This window comes from Thunnus maccoyii, chromosome 24 (assembly GCF_910596095.1).
Source record: "Thunnus maccoyii chromosome 24, fThuMac1.1, whole genome shotgun sequence".
Classification (NCBI taxonomy): Eukaryota; Metazoa; Chordata; class Actinopteri; order Scombriformes; family Scombridae; genus Thunnus; species Thunnus maccoyii.
Genome location: NC_056556.1, coordinates 5,696,832 through 5,717,134, shown reverse-complemented (window position 1 = coordinate 5,717,134; position 20,303 = coordinate 5,696,832). Strand labels below are relative to the sequence as shown.

The 20,303-nt window shown below is 38.6% G+C and overlaps 1 protein-coding gene across 2 annotated transcripts in view; it reads right to left on the bottom strand.

Annotated features, from left to right (window-relative positions):
- Positions 1-4,972: 4,972 nt before the first annotated feature.
- Positions 4,973-20,303, bottom strand: part of gpd2 (glycerol-3-phosphate dehydrogenase 2 (mitochondrial)) — a 28,557-nt gene continuing 13,226 nt past the window's right edge. For both annotated transcript variants that reach the window (XM_042404886.1, XM_042404887.1), the window contains 10 exons: positions 19,917-20,061; positions 18,899-19,092; positions 16,439-16,573; positions 16,172-16,347; positions 13,295-13,426; positions 13,057-13,215; positions 12,187-12,299; positions 11,848-11,926; positions 11,610-11,708; positions 4,973-8,599 (listed from right to left, as the gene is read on the bottom strand). In XM_042404886.1, the coding sequence (XP_042260820.1) occupies positions 8,474-8,599; positions 11,610-11,708; positions 11,848-11,926; positions 12,187-12,299; positions 13,057-13,215; positions 13,295-13,426; positions 16,172-16,347; positions 16,439-16,573; positions 18,899-19,092; positions 19,917-20,061 (1,358 nt within the window). In that variant the 3' untranslated portion in view covers positions 4,973-8,473. The remainder of the gene's footprint in view (positions 8,600-11,609; positions 11,709-11,847; positions 11,927-12,186; positions 12,300-13,056; positions 13,216-13,294; positions 13,427-16,171; positions 16,348-16,438; positions 16,574-18,898; positions 19,093-19,916; positions 20,062-20,303) is intronic.

Here is a 20,303-nt window from a genome sequence, read left to right as displayed (position 1 = left end):
AACACCAGCCCTTTGATATATCCACTCAGCCAGTCACAGGACACACCCACCAACTCCAGAAAATGCTAAATCAATAAATTCTAAATGCATCATGCCAAGAAAGTATGATTAAGAAAGTGTTCTTCTAAAGCAGAAGTTGAAATCCATTTTCATACACTTGCTTTCAAGTGGTTCCTGTTTATTGTTCTTTTTACTCTTAATTGAAGACAGAAAAGCTCAAATGAAATTTTTTTTTCAACCGGTGTAAAACTTTATCTCACTGTACATTGATGTAACTTTCACCACCCCGGCAGAATTAAAGATGTCATCATTGGAACAGGGTGATTTTGACACTGGGTTGCTATATCAATTCAAATTTTTTGTTAGAGAGGACAAACAGTTGCACCTGCAGTGTCCATAAACAAGCAGGAGACAGTGGTGTGGCCTCACAGCCAGGCTGCCCGGTGTTACGGACAAACTCGGCCTGGTTGTTCAACCAGGTGTCTGCACTGAAGCAGTTTTACGTAGATTGGGGTGTTACCCACCTTGTGGTGACTTTCTCACTTTGTTGAAGTTGTGGATTCAACCCAGAGCCAATCAGCCTTGTAAGACTTTAGCTCACTGTGTTTGACAGCAACACTGAAGTTTAAACGTTGTGGGTTCAATCCTGACTTGATCAGTCATTTCTTAAAGTTATTGAAAACCCTTGGTGAAGGAGTGACCGTTGAGGCTCACTGTGTTGAATTATGCAACTTAAAGGTTTTAAGGTTCAAGCCAGAGCTGCTTGGAGATTTTTTAAAGCCAATATTTTGAGTGATGATTGTCCTGGTCCTGATTCACACACACTTTCTATCCTCAGTCAAAAAGTTACCAAAAAGGGTAGGTAGCACCTCACTCCAGGTAAAACAGTGCTGCTAGTCATCAGACTGGTGATACTGGGAGCTGCAGTGCAGACAAGTTAAGTGAAGCAGCAAAACTTCTCAAGTAAATGGAGATCCAAAATCTGTTAATGAAATGTTAAGTGTAACATCAAGGGTACAGACACACTACTTGAAGACTGAATATCATTTTTTTGTGCTCCTAAACATACTCAGACAAGTATGAAAATCACCTTAATTGAAATGTATTCATTGATTTAGCATCACACTAACAGCTTCACAGGGTTAAAAATACCCAATTTCAAGAATTGTGTTGTTAATTCTGCCTTTGTGGTGAAAACAATATGTAATTTTGTAGTGGTGGGTGCTTGAAATGAAAAGCAACTGACATGCAGTGTTAACACCTGGACCAAACTTCTACAGGGCCTCTTAGTGAAAATATTTCAGTCTTCAGTTAACATGTTGGGTTTAAAAATTCCCCAATTGCAGCTACCAGATACAACAAACCACAGTGCGATATTGTGTGTTTGGTTAAAATTGTCAAGATTCACTTCAGTATTTGGCTTTCATGCCAAACAACAGGCCAACAATAACCAGATAACAAATTTGTATTCGGGCACACCCCTATGCTGTATGTCCCATTTGAGCCACAGTTGATTTCTTTTTGTCTTGAGTTCAATGTGGCCAATATAAGAAATGTAATGTTATGTATGGGTATTAGTTTTATTTTACTACATTTTACACAAATTACTGCTGAGATGCGAGGACTGTAACCACAGTGATCTCTAACAATATGACCAATTATCGGCCAATTTAGTGTTCAGTAGCTGTTGTGGGCTATAATCATCTTCATATAACATTTGACCTTCAAATCAAATTTAAGTGTTTGTTGTTTCATGTTTTTAGCCATGCTAGCAGTGTGGCTCCAAGGATGGCAATGTCGATCAGTCGGTCAGTCCACCACTTTGGTCCGGACTGAAATATAGGTCAGGTCAAAATTTACATTTGTCCAATTCAAGCTAATGGCATTCCCATCAGCTTTAGCTGTGCTTTCAGTTAAGTGCTAATTAGCAAATGTTAGCATGCTAAATTAAGACGGTGAACATGGAACAGTATACCTGCTGTCAACACTCTGGTGCATTGTCACTGTGAGCATGTTAGCATTCTGACGTTAGCAGTTAGTAGCTGTACAGAGGTGCTAACATAGCTGTAGTTTGATGTTAGACTACATCATGTTCAACAAATACTTTCACTCTTCCAAAGAGACAAGAGCTGTTTTAATGTCATATCTCCCAAAAAATTTTGGTCAGCCCACTCAAAATCACTCAAAGCCAGCAGCACTGAAGAGAATGACTCACTGCACAGATTCCAGTGTGAAAGGGAGCATTGTTGCCAGGCAGAAACACAACATGCCACACAATCTGAGGAAGACAGAGATACAGGAAACTCTTCATGAAAAGTCAGCTTTATTTTCAATGCGTAGGAGAAATCGGAATGAGTTGCAATTCGCTGCCGTCACTAAAACACACTGTAACTGCTGTCTAAATTCCTCTCATTGAGATGTTTGGTCTCCAGTGGCGCCAGTTGGACACATTTTGAGACAAAAAGGCTCTGTTTTACAGTGACTGATGTTCTATTCCTCATCTTCTTGGATTTGAGGTTCACTTTATTTAGTTTGAGCTGGTGGGAGAATGACGACGACTTAGGATTCTCAGCTTGCTTGGGTTGATTGGCAGGTGTCCATTGATATGCGACTGAAAGAGCTTCCTGTCTGCACACTGATAGGCACAAAGCCTGTGAATGACCCAGGTAAATGTCAGGACACCTTGCAGAATGGGTTTTTATTCAACCAGAAGAGGTTCAAGAGGGGCCCAGAAAGGTTTGAACCATTATTTCACCCATAAAGTGGAGATTTTTAGGGGTCACTGAGCATTTTCTTTACTCTTTTCCGTCAGTTCAGGACCCTAACACACCTACAGTGCTTTTAAAGTCTCAGAAATTACCCTGGAGATTGTATTTTTAATTTTAGATAGTCATTTTAGTGTTTCATGTTAAAAACCAACCTCCTTATTTAATTATTTCCGCTTGCAATTAGTCCTAAAGGCACAAATAACACCAAATAATGATATAATTAATCTCATCCGTGTCCTTCAGTCCTGCCTGAGCATGTCAATATTTGAACTTTTACTTGATAGCAAAAGGTGGATGTGATTAATTTCTCAAGCTGTCAGTTAATTATCATCTTATTTACCATAATTATAAGCTGAATAAGTGATAGGTTTGCTGCGTTGTTATGGGGCTGTCTGGTCTGTGCTCTTACACACAGTTCTAATTAAAACTCATCAAAACATGATGACAACTTGTTTATGGAAATAGGGGGAATTGCTGATAATTTCTACTTACAAATTTCTAATTACTAACACTGGTACTCAAGCTCATGGGCTGAGGAAGGTTTTAACACTGCTGGCGCATGCTAAGCATGGCCAGATTAGTCATTGAGAGGGGTCATGGGGCTAAAACATATCTCTGCAATACCCCATGCATGGTCCTGTTTGGAGCTCAATCCGTGTGATTTAGAGCCTAACAAAGCAAGCAGATTTGATGTGTTTTGATCAGAAATTCCCTTTGAATTAAGGAGAAGAAGAAAAAGAAGAGGCGGGACTACTGGAGGACAGTAGAGTTGAACACTGACACCACCCCAAACTATCCTCACGCGTTTCAATTAGTGTGCAAGCAGACACATCAGCATGGCTGGCATCACTGCCCTAATCCTCAAGAGAGAAAAAGAGCATTAGCGGTCATATGCCCACCAGATTTGTCCCATTATTCATTACAATTAATTGCTTTGCCGTATTCCCGGCCTTTCCCAGAACGGCAGCACACTGCAGACGGCTCCGCTGTAAATTGTAATATGAGCGGAGGACTTAAAGCTGTCATTCAAATCTCACTGTGACCTTTCGGGAGAAAAGGCTGTTTTTCACCCAGTTTGCAGGGAGCCTACTGGATGAAGTTTTGTGTGTATATGTGTGTGTGTGTTCGTGTACCTCTATCCTTGTCAGAAGACCTATTTCAGTGAGGACATTTTGGCCAGGTGCAACCTGACCTGATGTTTTACAATTACAGGCAGACAGGTAACACTTGACAGGAAACAAAATCCTTCTGTGCTCCACCTGCAACATTATACATATTGTAGATAAACTGTTACTTCTTTGCTAAAAATATCCACAAGTTAATTTAGTTGTTACTGTTTTTCACACTAAACAATAGAAGTCAGCAAAAGATTATTAGCTTATCTTAGTATAAAGACTAAAAACAGGTGAAAAAATACTAGCCTGACTGTCCAAAGGCAGCAAAATCTGCCTACCAGCCTACTGTTTGTTTAATCTTTACAAAAAACAAGGTGTAAAAATGACACATGGTTTTATGCAGGAGGTTATGTACTATTCCATTAATCAAACTATTTGAGAACTAACTAAACCTTCATCTTACAGATATTAATCTATGTAAAAAAAAAAGTCACACACATTGCAGTTGTATAACAAATCAATAAGCATATAATTTCAGTATAATTTGGCAAACATTTTTCAAATTACTCTATCAAATTATGTCAAAATGAAAAGTGTGAAAAACGCCCTTTCCACAGTCCAAGGTGATGCCTTCAAATTACTCGTTTTGTCCAACCAACAGTCCAAAACCCCAAATCACTCAATTTACTATGATATAAAAAAGAGAAAAGCAGCAAATTGTCACATTTTCAGAAGCTGGAACTCACAAATGTTTGCCTTCTTTACTTGATGAATTCAAGGACAATAAAATATCAAAAAAGGTGATTAATTGTCTTTTAATTGACTATGAGTATAAGAATTAACTCATTTCAGCACTAGAAATAAGTGACGCCTTTATGTTATCATCTGGATTTTGAAAAGTTACATTTTACAGTCTTCTGACCTGAATTAACATCCAATTAAAAAGCAAATAAAATTTTAAAAGAGACCTTTTCATATCGTCCAGGTTTTTTTTTCCCCCATTCACAGGCTGTCATATCCATTCTCTCACCCGCATGGACGCCCAGTATGAATTATGTTCACAGAAGAAACACAAAAACCCCACAAAGCTTTGCAAGCAACCAGATACATTTAATTAGATAATTGCGTTGTTTTTTTTTCTCCTGAAGACTGACATAGTATTCTTACAGTTTTGGTGGAAAAAAAAAGGAATATGATTCTCTTTGAGCCTGGATAAAGCTGTAATTTCATCCGAAGAAGACAATCAAACATCAGGATGTGGATTTAAGTTGTGCTGCCCATAAGCTATTCTTGATGGGCCGGCATTGGCAGTTTGAAGTCCTCAGTTGTCAAGGTATTGTAGCCGAACCCCCGAGTGACGACACACTGATACACACACTTCAATAACAGTTACAGTGTTGGTTCATGGGAGGGAAACCTAAAGTATGGAATGATTCTGTTCACTGCATAAGAAAGTCCAAAGAAAGTGTCAATAGCTGAACTGAATTAGTACTAAATGTAAATCAAAATATGAAGGCAATAAAGAAGTACAGTCTGCACACAATCACACACACACACACACACACACACACACACTGTCTTTCACAATATAAAACCTTCAACAGGGGCCTGTGAGGAGGAAGAGCGAGGATGGACGCACCGCTGTGTTGGAGGAATAAAAAAACCCACTTTCCATCATTTTAAAAAAAAAAAACAAACAGGTTCCCAACAATAAAATAATTTCATTATATGGGACTCTTGAGGAATTTTAGTGTTTATAATGGTCTGACTGCTGTTTCAAATGGTTTTCTAAACTGGCACAGTACACAAAATCTAAATAATAGGACTAGGTATCATTTTTTGATACTGGTTTCAACATGATACCTGAGTTTCAGCATCGACAATACACATATTTTGACTTCTTGACTTTTTTGATACTTAGAAGAATATCACCTTTAATCCATTTAATTAAAGAGGCCCAAGTCCTTTAATGTTAAAGGAACCCTGTGGAGAATTTTCCTTTGTCAAAAAACATTTACAAAGGCGATTGTTAAAACAGCTTGCAGCCTTCGTCTTCTGATCTGCCTTTGTTTCCACAATGGAAATGCAGCTTTTTGGCTTTTTTGTGATTTAATCCTTGATGATTGTAACTATTTTAAATCTGTATGGGTCTTCAAATAAATTTGGTACCAACTGTAAATCAGTGGAATAGTGTGAAACTATATCGCAATACAAACAAAATAAAAACATGGCTCCATATGGCCACTAGTGGTCTAAAACTCCACATAGGACCTTTCAATGTTGTCTTAAGTTTGCCAGAATAAAAAAGCCTGAAACTGGCAACATTTTTATCTAAATCAGGATCTATCTAATCAAAGAAACAGTGAAGAAGTTAAAAAATATGACGCCAGCTTTCGGTTAAAAAACATTGGTGTTCGATACCCAGCCCTAAAAAATGAAATATGTGTCCTTTTTAACTGACACACACGTCAAATAACCAAACTAAAAATACCAGTCTTGGCCCATTTCAGTCAAACTCCTCCAACATGGCGGCTCGACCTTTGCAACAGGCCCCCGTTTTTACACAGTGAAATATACGGTAGAGTTTAAATACTATTCCTTATGTAATAACAGATATATAAATATCTTCATTCTCAACATTATTTCCTGTATTTGTAAAACATGTGGAGTTGTGAATAAGAGGGCAAATGGTTGAGTGTCATATTCTAGGCACATCAAGGCACATATCATACATTCATTTCCATTCAACCCCTAAAAATCACCAAACGCTGAACATAAAGCATGCTATGATGTGAAGATAAATGTCCATGCTGGATTAAAATCTTATCTTTGTCACATAAAACACCAGCTAACAGCATGCAGGATTATATCAGTTTTTCTGCTGACATAATGGTGTGCGTTAATACAGCATTTATGATCTCACTCTCGACCACAAGTGCAGAAATAAAAGACTAAGTTGTTTACATCATTTAGAGAATAGGGTTAATATGTAGCATGCAATTCCACTTAATAAAAATAACTCACACATATCCTGTTTTTACACTTCCCTTTGCAATATATTTAAATCTATAATCTCCTTAAATGTAGTCGTGTATATATACAAAGAGAAAAAGGAATAAATAATTTTTAAAAATATATATGGACAGAAGAGAACAAAAGCTGTGATTTAAAAGCAACAGTAACGCTAAAGCTGGAAACCTTGTCATGTAAACCTCAGTATCAGTAGTTTGCTTGTAGTGCAATAGATGGAAAAAACACACAGTAGACAAGAAGATGTGCGCCTTCAAGCTGTAAGATAATCCCAGAGCAACTTTCACCCTAAAATATACTCTATAATAACTCTTCCGGGCTGAGAACAGGCAGCGTAGAAGTGCTTGAGAAACATCTCAGAGTGCTTTAAGAGTCGTTAAATATTACCTGACTAGAGCTTGTAACGTGCTAAGATCAGAAAGAACACATTAAAATGCTTGGTAATGCTTTATTTTAAGGGTTCTGTGATTTCTTAATAATTTTCAAGGAAGTTTCCTGGAAATAAGCGCAATTGTTCAGACAGCTATAATCACAGTGATGAATGTCGGAGGCTTTCAGAAACGCCAAATTACTGATGTTGTGTTTTCAGTTTCCACATCTTCTCTTTTCTTTTTATTCTAACTTGTGTAGGCCATTTGCTATTTCATGATAAAAGTGCAAATTCATTAAATGAAGATGAATATGATGAGTTGTCGCTGCTCGATTTGAGTGATCAAAGTGTATGAAGCTTCCTTTTCATACCAAATAATTTTTACAATATGTTGCAGTTTGCATTTAAATACTGTAAACAAATAAAAGTTACTTGTTAAGAAGATCTCAGTGCTGTATATGTGCATTCACTTTTAAGTGAAAGGTGTGTCAAAATTTCCACTCTTTTGGTTATGTTAGCAATTACGTTTAGTTAAATAGAAACGTGCTAATTGTCTCTATTTTCCCTAAAATTAGCACCACATTTCCAGGAAATTTTCTAAGAAACTGTTATAAAATTATGGACCTGTAAAATAAAGCATAACCAAATAATCAGTTGCCATTTGAATAAGCTGCATCGCATTGAGGACAGTATTTACACAACAATCAGTGTCGATAATGTTACAAATGAACGTAAGCAAAGTTTTAAAAAAAGGAGTGTTGAAGAGACTACAAAGATCATGTGATGATTAAAATATTGAAGGTTTTGTTTAAAAGACAGTATAAAACAGATACTTTGTGTGCTGTGTAATATCAGAGGCACCAGATGTTGAAAACTGATCAGGACAAAAGACAAAACACACACACAAACACACAAACACAGACAAACACAGACAGACCTACAGTCTGACTTTGTGAAAAACAAATCTCAGTCAATCATTAGATACTATTTCACCCAAAACACACTCAGGAGTGATGCTGATCTGCACTTGATTTGGCCAAATTCATCCCGCCGCGTCCTTGATTGCATTATTGTCATTCAAATAACGTCATTTGCATGAGACATTTTTTTTTTTTTGTCATCACCACCTTAAAAAAAACAAAAACAAACTATAGCTGAAGGTTTTCTTGGCATCCCTGATATTCTCCGGCTCAGACTCCGCCCCCGCTGCGGTCCACCGTCACAGGCCCTCTCATATCCAGAGTTTCCTCCGCCGTTTTCATCAGAATGGCCAGACGGCTGTCCGACACTTGTCCCTTCTTCACCGCGCTCATCAGCTACACAGGAAATGGCAGAGAACATGGTACATGGTGTGTTGCATACAGTGGGAAAGGTTAACTTGTCAAACGGACGAGGGCTCGGTGACAACGGAGCTGCTTTTCCAAGGTAGTGGTTAAGGTAGAAGTAATTATCTGCTACAACGATGAAAATACCACGCTGCCACCCAGTGAAAGGTTTTAGAGCTGTCCGATCACCGTCACGTCCCCGAGTTCGAGAGGAAGAAAATGAAACCAACACCAACTGTCTTTTTTTATGTGTTAAAGCCGGACAAGGCGAGATGTTTTACATGGATATCGAGCCATTTTATTAGCAAGCGGTGCTGCAAATAGCACATCGTTATTTCCATCCCCTTTCGAGTAAGATTCTTTGAATTTGTCTGATTGACCGAATCAGATTCTGGCAGGAGATCAAGAGAAAAACTGTGTTGGGTTCAAGAGTGAATCTAACAGTTTTTAAACGGATAAGGCTGGCGTTATTTTGTATTTTTCCTCTTGTTAAATCCCATGAAAACACCAAAAACCAACAATGTGTTAGTCTGTCTCTCAATACTTTTAGACGTCCCTACTCTGTCTGTGGCACTAATCTATTCATTATTAGTGAGGATTTAAAGGAGACGGTGATTTCCTGTCATTTCTATACTGTTATAATGTCAGATGTTTATGTTAAACCTGATCAGAGTTCCAAAACTTGAGGTGAATGTATGTACAAATGCTCCCTGCAGGTCAAAATTCAGGGCCTGAGTCTGCCCTGAATGCTTTTGAACCTTCTTAGTGTCACACTCAGCTGTACACATGGCTACTTGTCTGATGCAGGCCCCCCGAATTTCAACATCAGAAAGGTGCGGCGGGACGAGGTTTCAGACGCTGTTTGACCATCAAACCAGCACTTCGGTTAAAGCTCACTGTCACTGACTCTTAGCCTACTCTGAGCCTCATTTTAGTATCATTATCTGGTTTTTTATGTTATCCGTTGCTTGACTTTGTAATATTTTGTCCAGACCAGGTCTCCCTTGCAAAACAGGTTTACAACCTCAATAGAAGCTACATAAAATAAATAAAGGAGGGGACTATTTTCTACCATGGATTAATACACATTCGGTGCTCTGGTGAGTATTTCTTGCAGCAGGATGGTGTATGTGTTCACAGTGATGAAGAGGATGTGTTTTGAACAGTGGAGCTCTACAGCAAAGAGGAATAAGATACTTTATCAGGCTTTTGATACATAAACAATACTTGTTAGTCGGATCAAGTCTCTGGTTTTGGTCTTTTCATGAAAGTAATGACAATAAAATAAAATATACAACCTGACTTATAAAAGTTTTGAGTGTTTTGTAGTCGGTAACATGTTTTGTTGTAGGGATCATGCGAGTTACAGTAAGATTATATCAGTTACTAGCTGTTAGTCGTCCACGTGCAGGTCAGATATACATACAAGCACAAACGAACATGACATGGATGATTAACTCCGTCATATTTTACTGACAGATAGAATCATATTTTGTTACACAGGGGGACAACAACAACAACAACAACAACAAAAAAGGGTTCTCATTTAAAGATACACTGACTAAAAATGTGTATGACGAGCTTGTTTCCTCGGCTCCGGAAGTCACCGCACAGCCGAGAAGCCAGATGTGCTAATGAAGACTAAATCATCAAATGTCATCAAGCTCTCCCATAACGACTCTTTTCTGGACTCAAGTGAGAAAGTAATTTAGCGGGCGGACGGACAACGGGAGACCCACACGCACTTCAGCCCTCATTACGGAAGTCGCTGACAGAGATTCTCATTTCTAATTAGCTTCGTCTGGTGGAACCTGCTGGTTGTGGAGTCAAGACTCTACACCTTCTGTTTGCAGGGCGGATATCCACTGTTCTCACATCTCAGGTGAACAAATGACTTTTTTTTAAACTGGGAGATCATTTGTGTTCCAGCTTTAATGACCAGTTAAGACTCTGTGGAAGGTACGAGGAGGAATATGTTGTATTTATCTAGGAAATAATACTAAAAACAACAGAATACAGCAGACAAGAGAATGATTTCTCTCTTGATCGGTTTTACTCTTAGATGTTTTTAATGTCACTTTTACCTCAGACTGTAAATAAATATCCACAATATGAAGACACGTATCCATAAATATCAATAGTCCTACAAATTGGAACCTTAAAAAAAGGGTAGAAACGGGGGGAAAAAAAATTAAAATGGCAAACAAAGGTGGCGAAATAGCGATGCGTTCCCCCGAGCTTCTATTATCCAGCATGTTTGTTCTGCTGGTTTCAGGAGGGCAGGCTCTGACAGGAGTGTTAGGCATTAATGGACGCTCTCATCAGACGAAGCCACACACACGTACCGCAGTGCATAACGTTACTTTTACTGCCGTTTTTGGATTCTTTCTTTCTTGGATTTGTCTTCACTGCAAAATATTCCTTCCTTTTAAAAGTTTGTTTTGACTGTCATTGAGTCCTTAAGGTGTTATTTTCTTAAAACTAGTGAAACATTGTCAGTGCAGTGAGAATATTTCAGCCTGTTTCCGCTGTTTGAATCAAGAAATCAAGTTTCATTTCTCTTGGTTCTTGTGCGGTGCCTTATTCATTTCTAGAAAATGACTTAAAAAGGTTTATTTCTATTGAAAACAAGCTGATATAATCTCACTGGTGTCTATTCTAGGAAAAGAAAAGGTTTTTAGCACTTAGTCATACATAAAAAATAGATTATTAGTTTGATTGTTTCTCAGATTTCCATGCTATATCTGTCAGCTTATTAGAAATAGATAACATTACTTCAACTACATCTCTTTACTTATTCCTTAAAGTAAAAGCTGGTGTGATGACTGAAGGGAGCAGATATTAAAAATCAACTTGTTTTATACATTTTACAGGTAATCTTCCAACTTTTGTGGAAAACTGAAATATTAAAATACTTTGAAAAATATTGTTATTGGCTGAAATTAAAATGGGAAATGATCAGTTATTCGATGTCTGACATCTCTGTCTGAATATTACATACCTGCAGGAATTCATCAATTTCAATTTGTCCGTTCTTGTTGAGGTCCACCTCATTAAGGATTTCGTGGAGCGCATTTTCATCAATGTGGACATTGATGCTCTGCAGAGAAGAAAAAACAAGACCGAGGATCAATAACATAATGAAGACAGGTGAACAGAGATGAAAGAAAGGCAGATAGAAAGACAAGAAGAGAAGAAAGAAAATGATGGAAGAGAGCAAAACTGAGAGAGAAACTCACTTCCAAAACCTGCTGGACGTCGACAGTGGTGATGAATCCTTTGCTCTCTTTGTCAAACTTATGGAAGCGTTTCTTGTACCTGTCAACCAGATAAAGAACAGTTAACAGCATTTAGGAAAAATAAGACCTGATAACCAGTAATAATCCAACAGCTGCTTTAACTGAAGGACAAATAAACATTAAAGTAATAATTTGTCTAAATAAAATCTCACCTAAGTTATTATTATATGTTTACTGCTAATTTTTGTACCGCAGTAATGGCTGGACAAACCGCCAACTTACTCACTTACTCAGGAACTGTGGAGTACAATGTTCTTTAAAAGGAAGTGTAATAATTACCTGACTATTTCCTGGTAGTCCAGGTTTATCTCAGACGTCTTGGTCAGCTGCTCGGAGCGCGACCTGTAGCCCATCTCGTGGTATAAAAACTTCTTAGCGGCTTCCAGCTCCGCCTGAGAGGAAGAACAGGAGTCAGAAATCAGCTTTTTTGTGATATTGCAGACTGTAATGAGCCTTAACAAGAATCATTTTTTTGAGTTTGATTAAAAAAAACTGACAGAAAAGACTGGGAGAAATAAAAAAGAGGGGTACTGTGCTGTTATCCCACACAAAAAGATCACGTATACAGTAAATAAATCAAAATACAAAACAAGAGAAAACAAGAATAACTCAAAAGAAGACAAGATAATTTGGATAATTACAACCAGCTGTTATACATCATTTAAAACTTTAGTAAAACAAGTAAATTAGTTTAATTTATTCACTCAATTAGCAGATGTTTTCAGTTATTTTTATGACTTGACGTACACCTGACTGACTTGTTTATGGGTTATTCTACGGGGCTGCTGAATGACATGTGACTCGTCCTGAACTGGTTAACAATGAGGGCTCAAATTAGGTGAGAGTTCAGTTTTCATGCACACGTTAACTACACACGTCGCCTGATCTCTTTCATACTGTACACACACGTACATACACACAGAGAGCTCGCCCTCTAAAGGGATAAAGGGTGTGGACCTCTCCATTGTATACTTCAAAACCCAGCAGGCATTAAAGCATTATGTAAACTCAACAGGTTTTCTGGGGCAAGGAAAAATATGACACCAAACTGTGCAATAAAACTCCATAAAATAACTACTTGCTCCGAGAAAAACCTTGGTTTTCCATCACCATGTGTTTATAAAATGATTAGTAGTCCTAAAATTGTACCGTCTTCCGCTCCTGACTCCAGTCCAGCTCTTTCCCCATGATCTGCACGATACGTGGCAGGGCTTCGTCCGCTGCCTGCACGTTCAGGAAGCCCAGGCGTGTTCGCCGGGCGATGACGTCGATGGCCGTGCAGGCGTACTCCTTGATCGCATACAGCACCTGAGAGAGGAGACGCATCATTTCAGAGTGAAAAGGGGCTTTTGTTTCTCTTAAACCTCAGTGAAAGACTATTGTTTACCTCGCCCTCAATGTAAGGAAACTCTGACACCAGTCTTTTCCCTACGATTGGCCATCTTTGCCCAGTGACCAGAGCCATCTTGGCGACATCAAACGCCTTTGCTCCGTACGTTGAGGCCAGATGCTGAGCGACCTGTGCACAGAGAAAAAGACAGTACAGTACAGTACAGTCAGTTTTAAGTAAACAGCTGCAAAACTTCATATAGCAGAATTTATGATCCATAAATTGGATAAGAGAAATATAAACCACTATCAATAGCAGGTATACATGAGAGCAATACATAATATTTACTCTTAATTGATAAAAAAAAAGAGATGAACATCATATAAATGGTCATAAAACACCTTTACAACCTCCTTCTTTGACAAGTTATTTCATCTTGGCTCATCAATGAGTAAACAGCAAATTCTATTCTCTCAAAACAAAGAGAGTACCGGAGTTTCCCACAGTGTTTTATTATTTTACAGAGGAGCAGAAGGCGGGCCAATTCGCCTTAAAACCAAACATAAACACACACACATTAAGTTTTAAGGAAAAGAAGAGCAGATGTGCTATTTCACACAGCAACTGCAATATTTTTTAATGAGTGTGGCTTTTGTTTACAGCATCATCTACTACCTTGTTCACAAGACAGGATGTGTCAAGAGCCAGGTGGCTTACCACAAATCCCCTGAGGAAATCATGTAGAGTCAAATCTTTTTCCATCTCCTAATACTACAGATTCCTAAGTTAATCTGCATTTGGTTTTGACACGTCCTTCAGTCAAATAAAAGTCTTTATTTGTGAGAACAAATCACTGAACTCTACAAAACTTTTGTCAATGAAACTTGCTGTATGTGCATTCTCCAAATTATAAATCATTAACAACTGTAACAGATGAAAAGGTAAAATAAAAGCTAATATTTGCCCATGAACTTCCTGTTGCTTAAAATGAACATATCTGGATTGTAATGAGTTTGATGCCCTAAAGTCTGAAGCACACATTCACCAACACAACAGGTTGAACAATGCAGACTGTTGTGGCAGCTCCTGGTATTCACATGATCGATTTCATCTCATTGGAGCTAAACGATAAGCGTTAGCGCCACTTTGTCAATGAGGTGTCACATGTTTACAGAACGCAAGAGGGCTATTTGCTATTCAGATCGTTGGCTTGCCGATCATGTGAAAGGGCAAACGCTGTCCAAATATCAACAGTGACCTTTTAGGAATATTCGCGAGAACAGCGGAGCCGGTTCCGAACGCCTCTAATGAGGAGTAAGTATACTGTAGGCACTTGCTGCAGGAGTACTTTTTCTTCAGGAAACAATGTTCTATTGGATTTAATGAAAACGCACAGGCTAATTATTGGAAAGATGACGTGTGGCTGATGTAAATCAATGTGCCCTTACTTAATGCCATTGATAAATTGTACAGCATACAATGTGTGTGTCCAGTCTTTTGTGTAGTAGAAATGTCAGCATTGTTACGGCAGCCGCTTTAATGTCAGCTGCACCGCTGCTGGTGAAGGCTGCGAATGTGTCGATGCGAGCATGCTGCTTTTACAGGTTTGTTTGTAGATGAGTGTGTGTGTGTGGGTGGGTGGGTGTAATATCTGGTCCTGTGTACAGCTGGTACAGTAGTTAAGGGTCTACTTCACTGTGCTGAAAATGTACGGTGCAGAACAGAGAAATAACTTCACCGGCACCTTTAGGAGTTCAATCTAAATGGACGGAGCCAAAGACAATATATCAGTTTTTCAGAGAGGAAATTAGCTAACTGGAAAGACAAAAAATGAATATGAATATCATTCATTTTACACTGAGGATAATGTGCACAACTTAAATAAAAATAAGAAAAACAGGATGGAATATTTGTTAGTTTATGACGTTTTGATCTGTCTGCAGGTATTGGGTGTATTTCTAGAGAATGAAATCCATCAGTACAACAAAAAAAATCTGCAGTTTTTAGTTTCTATTTCACAAAAACACTATTTTCATTCACTAATTACTTTGCCGTCTTTTCGAGCGAAGTTAAACTACTGTCAATAAAACGTCCTGCACGTGTTTCATATTAAAACTATACCAGGAAAAAGGGATGGAGTCACTGGAAAGCTTTTCAACATCTGCATGTGAAACATCTGTGCGACAGCAGCTTAAAACACCGCTTGGAGAAGCAATTAGAATTAATTAGTAAATGAAAATAGCATTTCTGTTGAAAAGAGGAAACAGTTTAAGCAGTGGAAATGTACATTTGACTTGAATTAATCAAGAAAACAGATATAAACTTGGACAAAGTGTCTAGCTTGTACAAGCAGCAAACAGCATCAACAGCCAGTTAAAACAGATCCGAATACAGGGTTGGTAAAATAAAAGGTCTAGCTCTTTCAGCAGTTGAGGTAAATAAAGGCCACTATTTGAGAATTTATGGTAAAAGTATAAACAGTACTGAACATGGCAGGTCAGGACTGGTTTGTGCTGTGACATTTAGGAGCTGGCCCGACTGTAGGTGAGTCACATTAACACAAAAAACGGATAAAGATGAAGAGAAGAAGAGGAATTGTTTTGTTGCTCAAAAAAAATGGTTGAAGCTATGAAGCAACTTAACAGAGAACTCAATGAACATTCATGTTTTAATCATCATTCAAGCTCAGGTCACGGTTAAAACAGAAGTCATGTTGATTCAAGAAGGAAAAGGGCTGATTCTAATTGAAACTGCAACGTATTTGTTTCTGTCAGTGGAAGAAGTTACTGTACTTCCTCCTGTTACCTCACTTCAGTTCAGATGTTACTTAATCAGCAAGTTATTTGTGCTTGACAAATACACTAAAACTCAAATCTACTGACTGTGTAAAAAACATCCACTTAATCATTTTCATCATGTATAAATGTGTCATACCTCATTTTCCAAGCCGTAGTCCTGCACCAGGCGGATGTAGAGCGTCGGCGTCCAGCCCTTAGCCCCCTCCAGCATCAGACCCACAGTCTTGCAAGGCTCGGCTTTGAGTCCGTGTGATTTGATGGCTGCATCCAGGGTCTCTTCAGCCATGGATCTGTAGGTAGTCCACTTCCCACCTGGACGCACACACAAAATTTATGACTGATTAAAAGATATGACACATCAGCTACTTCTCAAATATTCAAACACGCACAAAGACCAACTGACCAGCAATGGTGACCAGTCCGCTGTCACTGACACTGACGATGTGGTTCCTGCAGATGGACTGAGTGTCTTTAGAGTTGGGGTCCGTCACCAGGGGACGGATACCGCTCCATGCTGCCAACACGTCTCCTCGACGCACTGCAGACAACAGAAATACATTTCATTTGGTCAGACACAAACTAACCAAGATACTTCACTTTGAATACCAAGTATTTCCTTAATAAGACAAAATAATGAGAAAAGATAGAACTTCATTCATTCTGTAGAAAGATTTTTACTCTCTGGACACATGCATGGACTTCTGTAGACCCTTTAAAGTGACTATTTTGCATTTGTTTCAAATGTAATACAATTTTTTCATTACAAATGATAATATCAGCTTTACAATTTGAGTGAAAAGTAGTAAGTAACATCTTAGAATTTGGTATTTCCCCCTTTTTCTTTAATGACAGCATGAGATCGCATGGACTCCACAAATTTGTGCAAAACCTGATGACCTATGTTATCCCAGCATGATTTGACAATGTTCCAAAGAGCTTCTTGTGATGTCATAGAGTGCTCGGCTTTCTCGGTCTTCAAGTGCCCCCATAAATGTTCAATGGGTTGAAGTTAAGTGACTGTGGAGGGAAGGCCATGACAGTCAGGACTTCTTTGGTCTTCTTTGGTCTTCAAGTAGTTCTTGCAAAGCTTTGAGGCGTGTTTGGGGTCGTTATCCTGCTGCAGTATGAATCCTTCTCCACAAAGATGCAAACCAGAGGGTTTAGCATGTCTCTGAAGAATGGAGTGCTACTTCTCCTTGGTCACGGTGGAGTCAATTCGGTGCAGGCGTCCAACTTCAGAGCAGACAAAACACCCCGAGACTTGAATAATCCCACCATCATGTTTCACTGTTGGTTTGATACACTGCATTCCTCTCCTTACATACACCCTTCTGTTACTGCCATAAATCTCAAACTTGGATTGAACTGGGACTTTTTTCCAGTCCTCCACTGTGAAATGCCGGTGTTTCTTAGCCCACCCCAAGCGTTTGGTCTTGTTTCCCCTCCTGAGAAGTGGTTTAGAAACTCCTGCTTGTCCTCTGAGACCACTACAAGACAGCCTTCTTTTGACAGTACTTTCGCTGATTGGAGTCTTGTGTTCTTTATTTAGCAAATTCTGTATGTGTGATGAAGTTGTTTTTCTATCTCTCAGGGAACTAAGCTTGATGTATTGATCTTCTGATGGTGTGGTCACTTTTGGTCTACCTGATCGTGCTTTGGATACAACTGATCCAGTTTCTGCAAAGCGTTTCAGAGTTCCAAGCACTGCCCTCTTAGAAACCTTCAGTCCAGCCCCTCTTTGTTTAGAGTAACACTTTGACTTCTTTGCTGGAAACTTGAGGCAGCCATATTTATAACAGGTGAAACACTGGCTGCAAGTTGAGTCACTTGAACGAGCCTCTCATGAGAAGATCAAATCCACCTGAGTGTCATCTGAACACTTCAATGGAAGGGATAAAACTCAACGAAATTTGACAAATGTGATTGCCGACCTAGAAACAGTTCATTTTCAATGTGGACCCCACTGTAGATCCATACATTTATGCTTAACCAGAATAATGGTGGTTCTTGGTAACTTGGAGTTAGAATGATGTGAAAGAGCTGATATTGAAATTATTCACTGGGATACATTAGTGTTGAACAGACTGTAATTTACCCTAATGCTGGGTAATAATCTCATTGTACCAGAGCTACAAACATTAGTCAATTAAGAAAATTAATTGGCAACAATTTTGATAATCAAGTAATTGGTTCAAGCTATTTTTGAGCAAAAATGACTTCCCAAATATGAATATTTTCTGGTTTTCATGCTTCTCTATGATAATAAAAAACAATTATCTTTGGGTTTTGGGCTATGATCAGATTAGTCATGGGCTCTGGGAATTTGACATTTTATGAACTACATGAATAATCAATTAATCAAGAAAATAATCATTAGATGCAGCCTTTACATCTCTACTAACTGTTCAAACTAACTGATATTTTAACAACTTGCTGATCCTAATTGTGTGAGTCATAAAACCATATATGCACATACAATACATGATATAAAAAATACAGATATCCAAAACAACACTGACTCAATATAACAGTATAAAGGGCGGATCTCTCCTTGAATTTCTTCTCACACTGTAATATGTGATATTTGACTATACAAGCAAACTTAATTTTACTTTAGTTTATGTTTGTTTTTAGACTTTGCTTTTCCACAAACTCTGCCTCTGGCACAAAAAAAAAAAATCCTATGGTGCAACAGGAAGGATTTTCTGAAATAGTACTTAGCAGCATGGTTAGAAAAACAAAAAAAGGAAGAAAAAGTAGAAAAAATAGGAACTCAAAAGAACAAAATTGTCTAAAAACACTTAGAGAATCCTCTAAGTGACTGCACGCTCCTCAAAATCAAACAAAAGGGGACTCCAAGTACCTTCTACATCAGGGCTGAGGTAGTTGCGCACCTCACTCAGGATGAAGTTGATGTCGTCCTCCCCCGGGATGGGGTGGGCTGTCACGCTGGTGGGCGTGTCGGTCGTCCCGGCGATGGTCATCTTCTGCCAGGGCAGGAAGAAGATGACACGCCCGTCGCTTGTCGCCGGATCCAGCAAACCCATATTGTCAGGGCTGTGGGAAAGAAAATGCAGGAAGAGGATTTATTATTGTTATTATAAGTGTATTAACAGAAGGGGTTTCGTTAATATTATTACTGTGTCATGTTGATAATCAGTTCATATCAGAGAAGAATGAATGGGTAGTGAGGAAGAGGAGGTGTAGAGGGGACAAAAAAGAGAAAAAAAAAAGGGTGAGGAGGAGGAGGGCGACAAATTGAGTAGGTGAGGACTAAAAAAGGAGGAAAATAGGAGAAAACACAAGGAGAGGAAGAGGAGGGAGGTGGCAGATAGAGGCAGGAGGAAGATGAGAGAAAGGGAGGAAGAGAATTAGGTGGTTGGCATTTCTGGTGCTGTTCAAAGGGCTTGCGCTCCCTCGGGTTTCGCTCAATAAGCTTCGCTGAACTTTAAAAAACCCCGACTTCAACAAAACCACTCTATTGCTCCGCTGTATCTTAAGCAGAGGAGATTGTCCTTTGCATGTAAGCATAGGTCAGATAATATTTAGCCAGCTTAGTATTTACACATAAGAATGAGAAAACATGGAGGAATAAATATCTACAAGTTAATGCATTTGAAATACCAAAAAACCTGAAGAGGAGTAAAAAAAAAACAGGCAGGTTGGAAAGCAGGAAAAAGGCCTGAAAATGAGACTAGCGTTCCTATTTTGATACATTTAAATGACACATGCAGCAAAATGAGCAGAATGATGGGGTTTTTTTGCACAGTTTATCCAGTTAAATGTTTATTCTGACTGGTTTTGTGACTGGTAAAAAAAATATACTGTGTGGTAGGAGGTTGGCTGTATATAAATGTATAAATGAGAGTGTTTCGAAGTACCTGTAGTAACCGGGGATGACGATGTGTACACCAGCGCTGGGTTGGCAGATGTTGGTGTTTTCCTGGTTGTCCATCTTCCTCAGTGAGTCTGTGAATGGCCCGGTGGCGTTGATCACACACTTGGCTTTAATGTCAAATTCCTCTCCTGTAAAGGGTAAATGATGGTTAAACACCTTTGGTGTTACAGTAAGAACAGAGAGAACTCAACTGTCTTTGGTAGTTTTTTTAATCGATACAGTTTGGAGGATGAGAAAGACGGAGTGAATGAAACACATGGTTCACTGTCTTGGTAGAAATTTTGAGTTATTGTGTATAAATGTATATCAGCTAAGTCCTGCTTACATTTCAACTGAATTTTACATTTAATAACTGAAAAGAAGAAGAAAA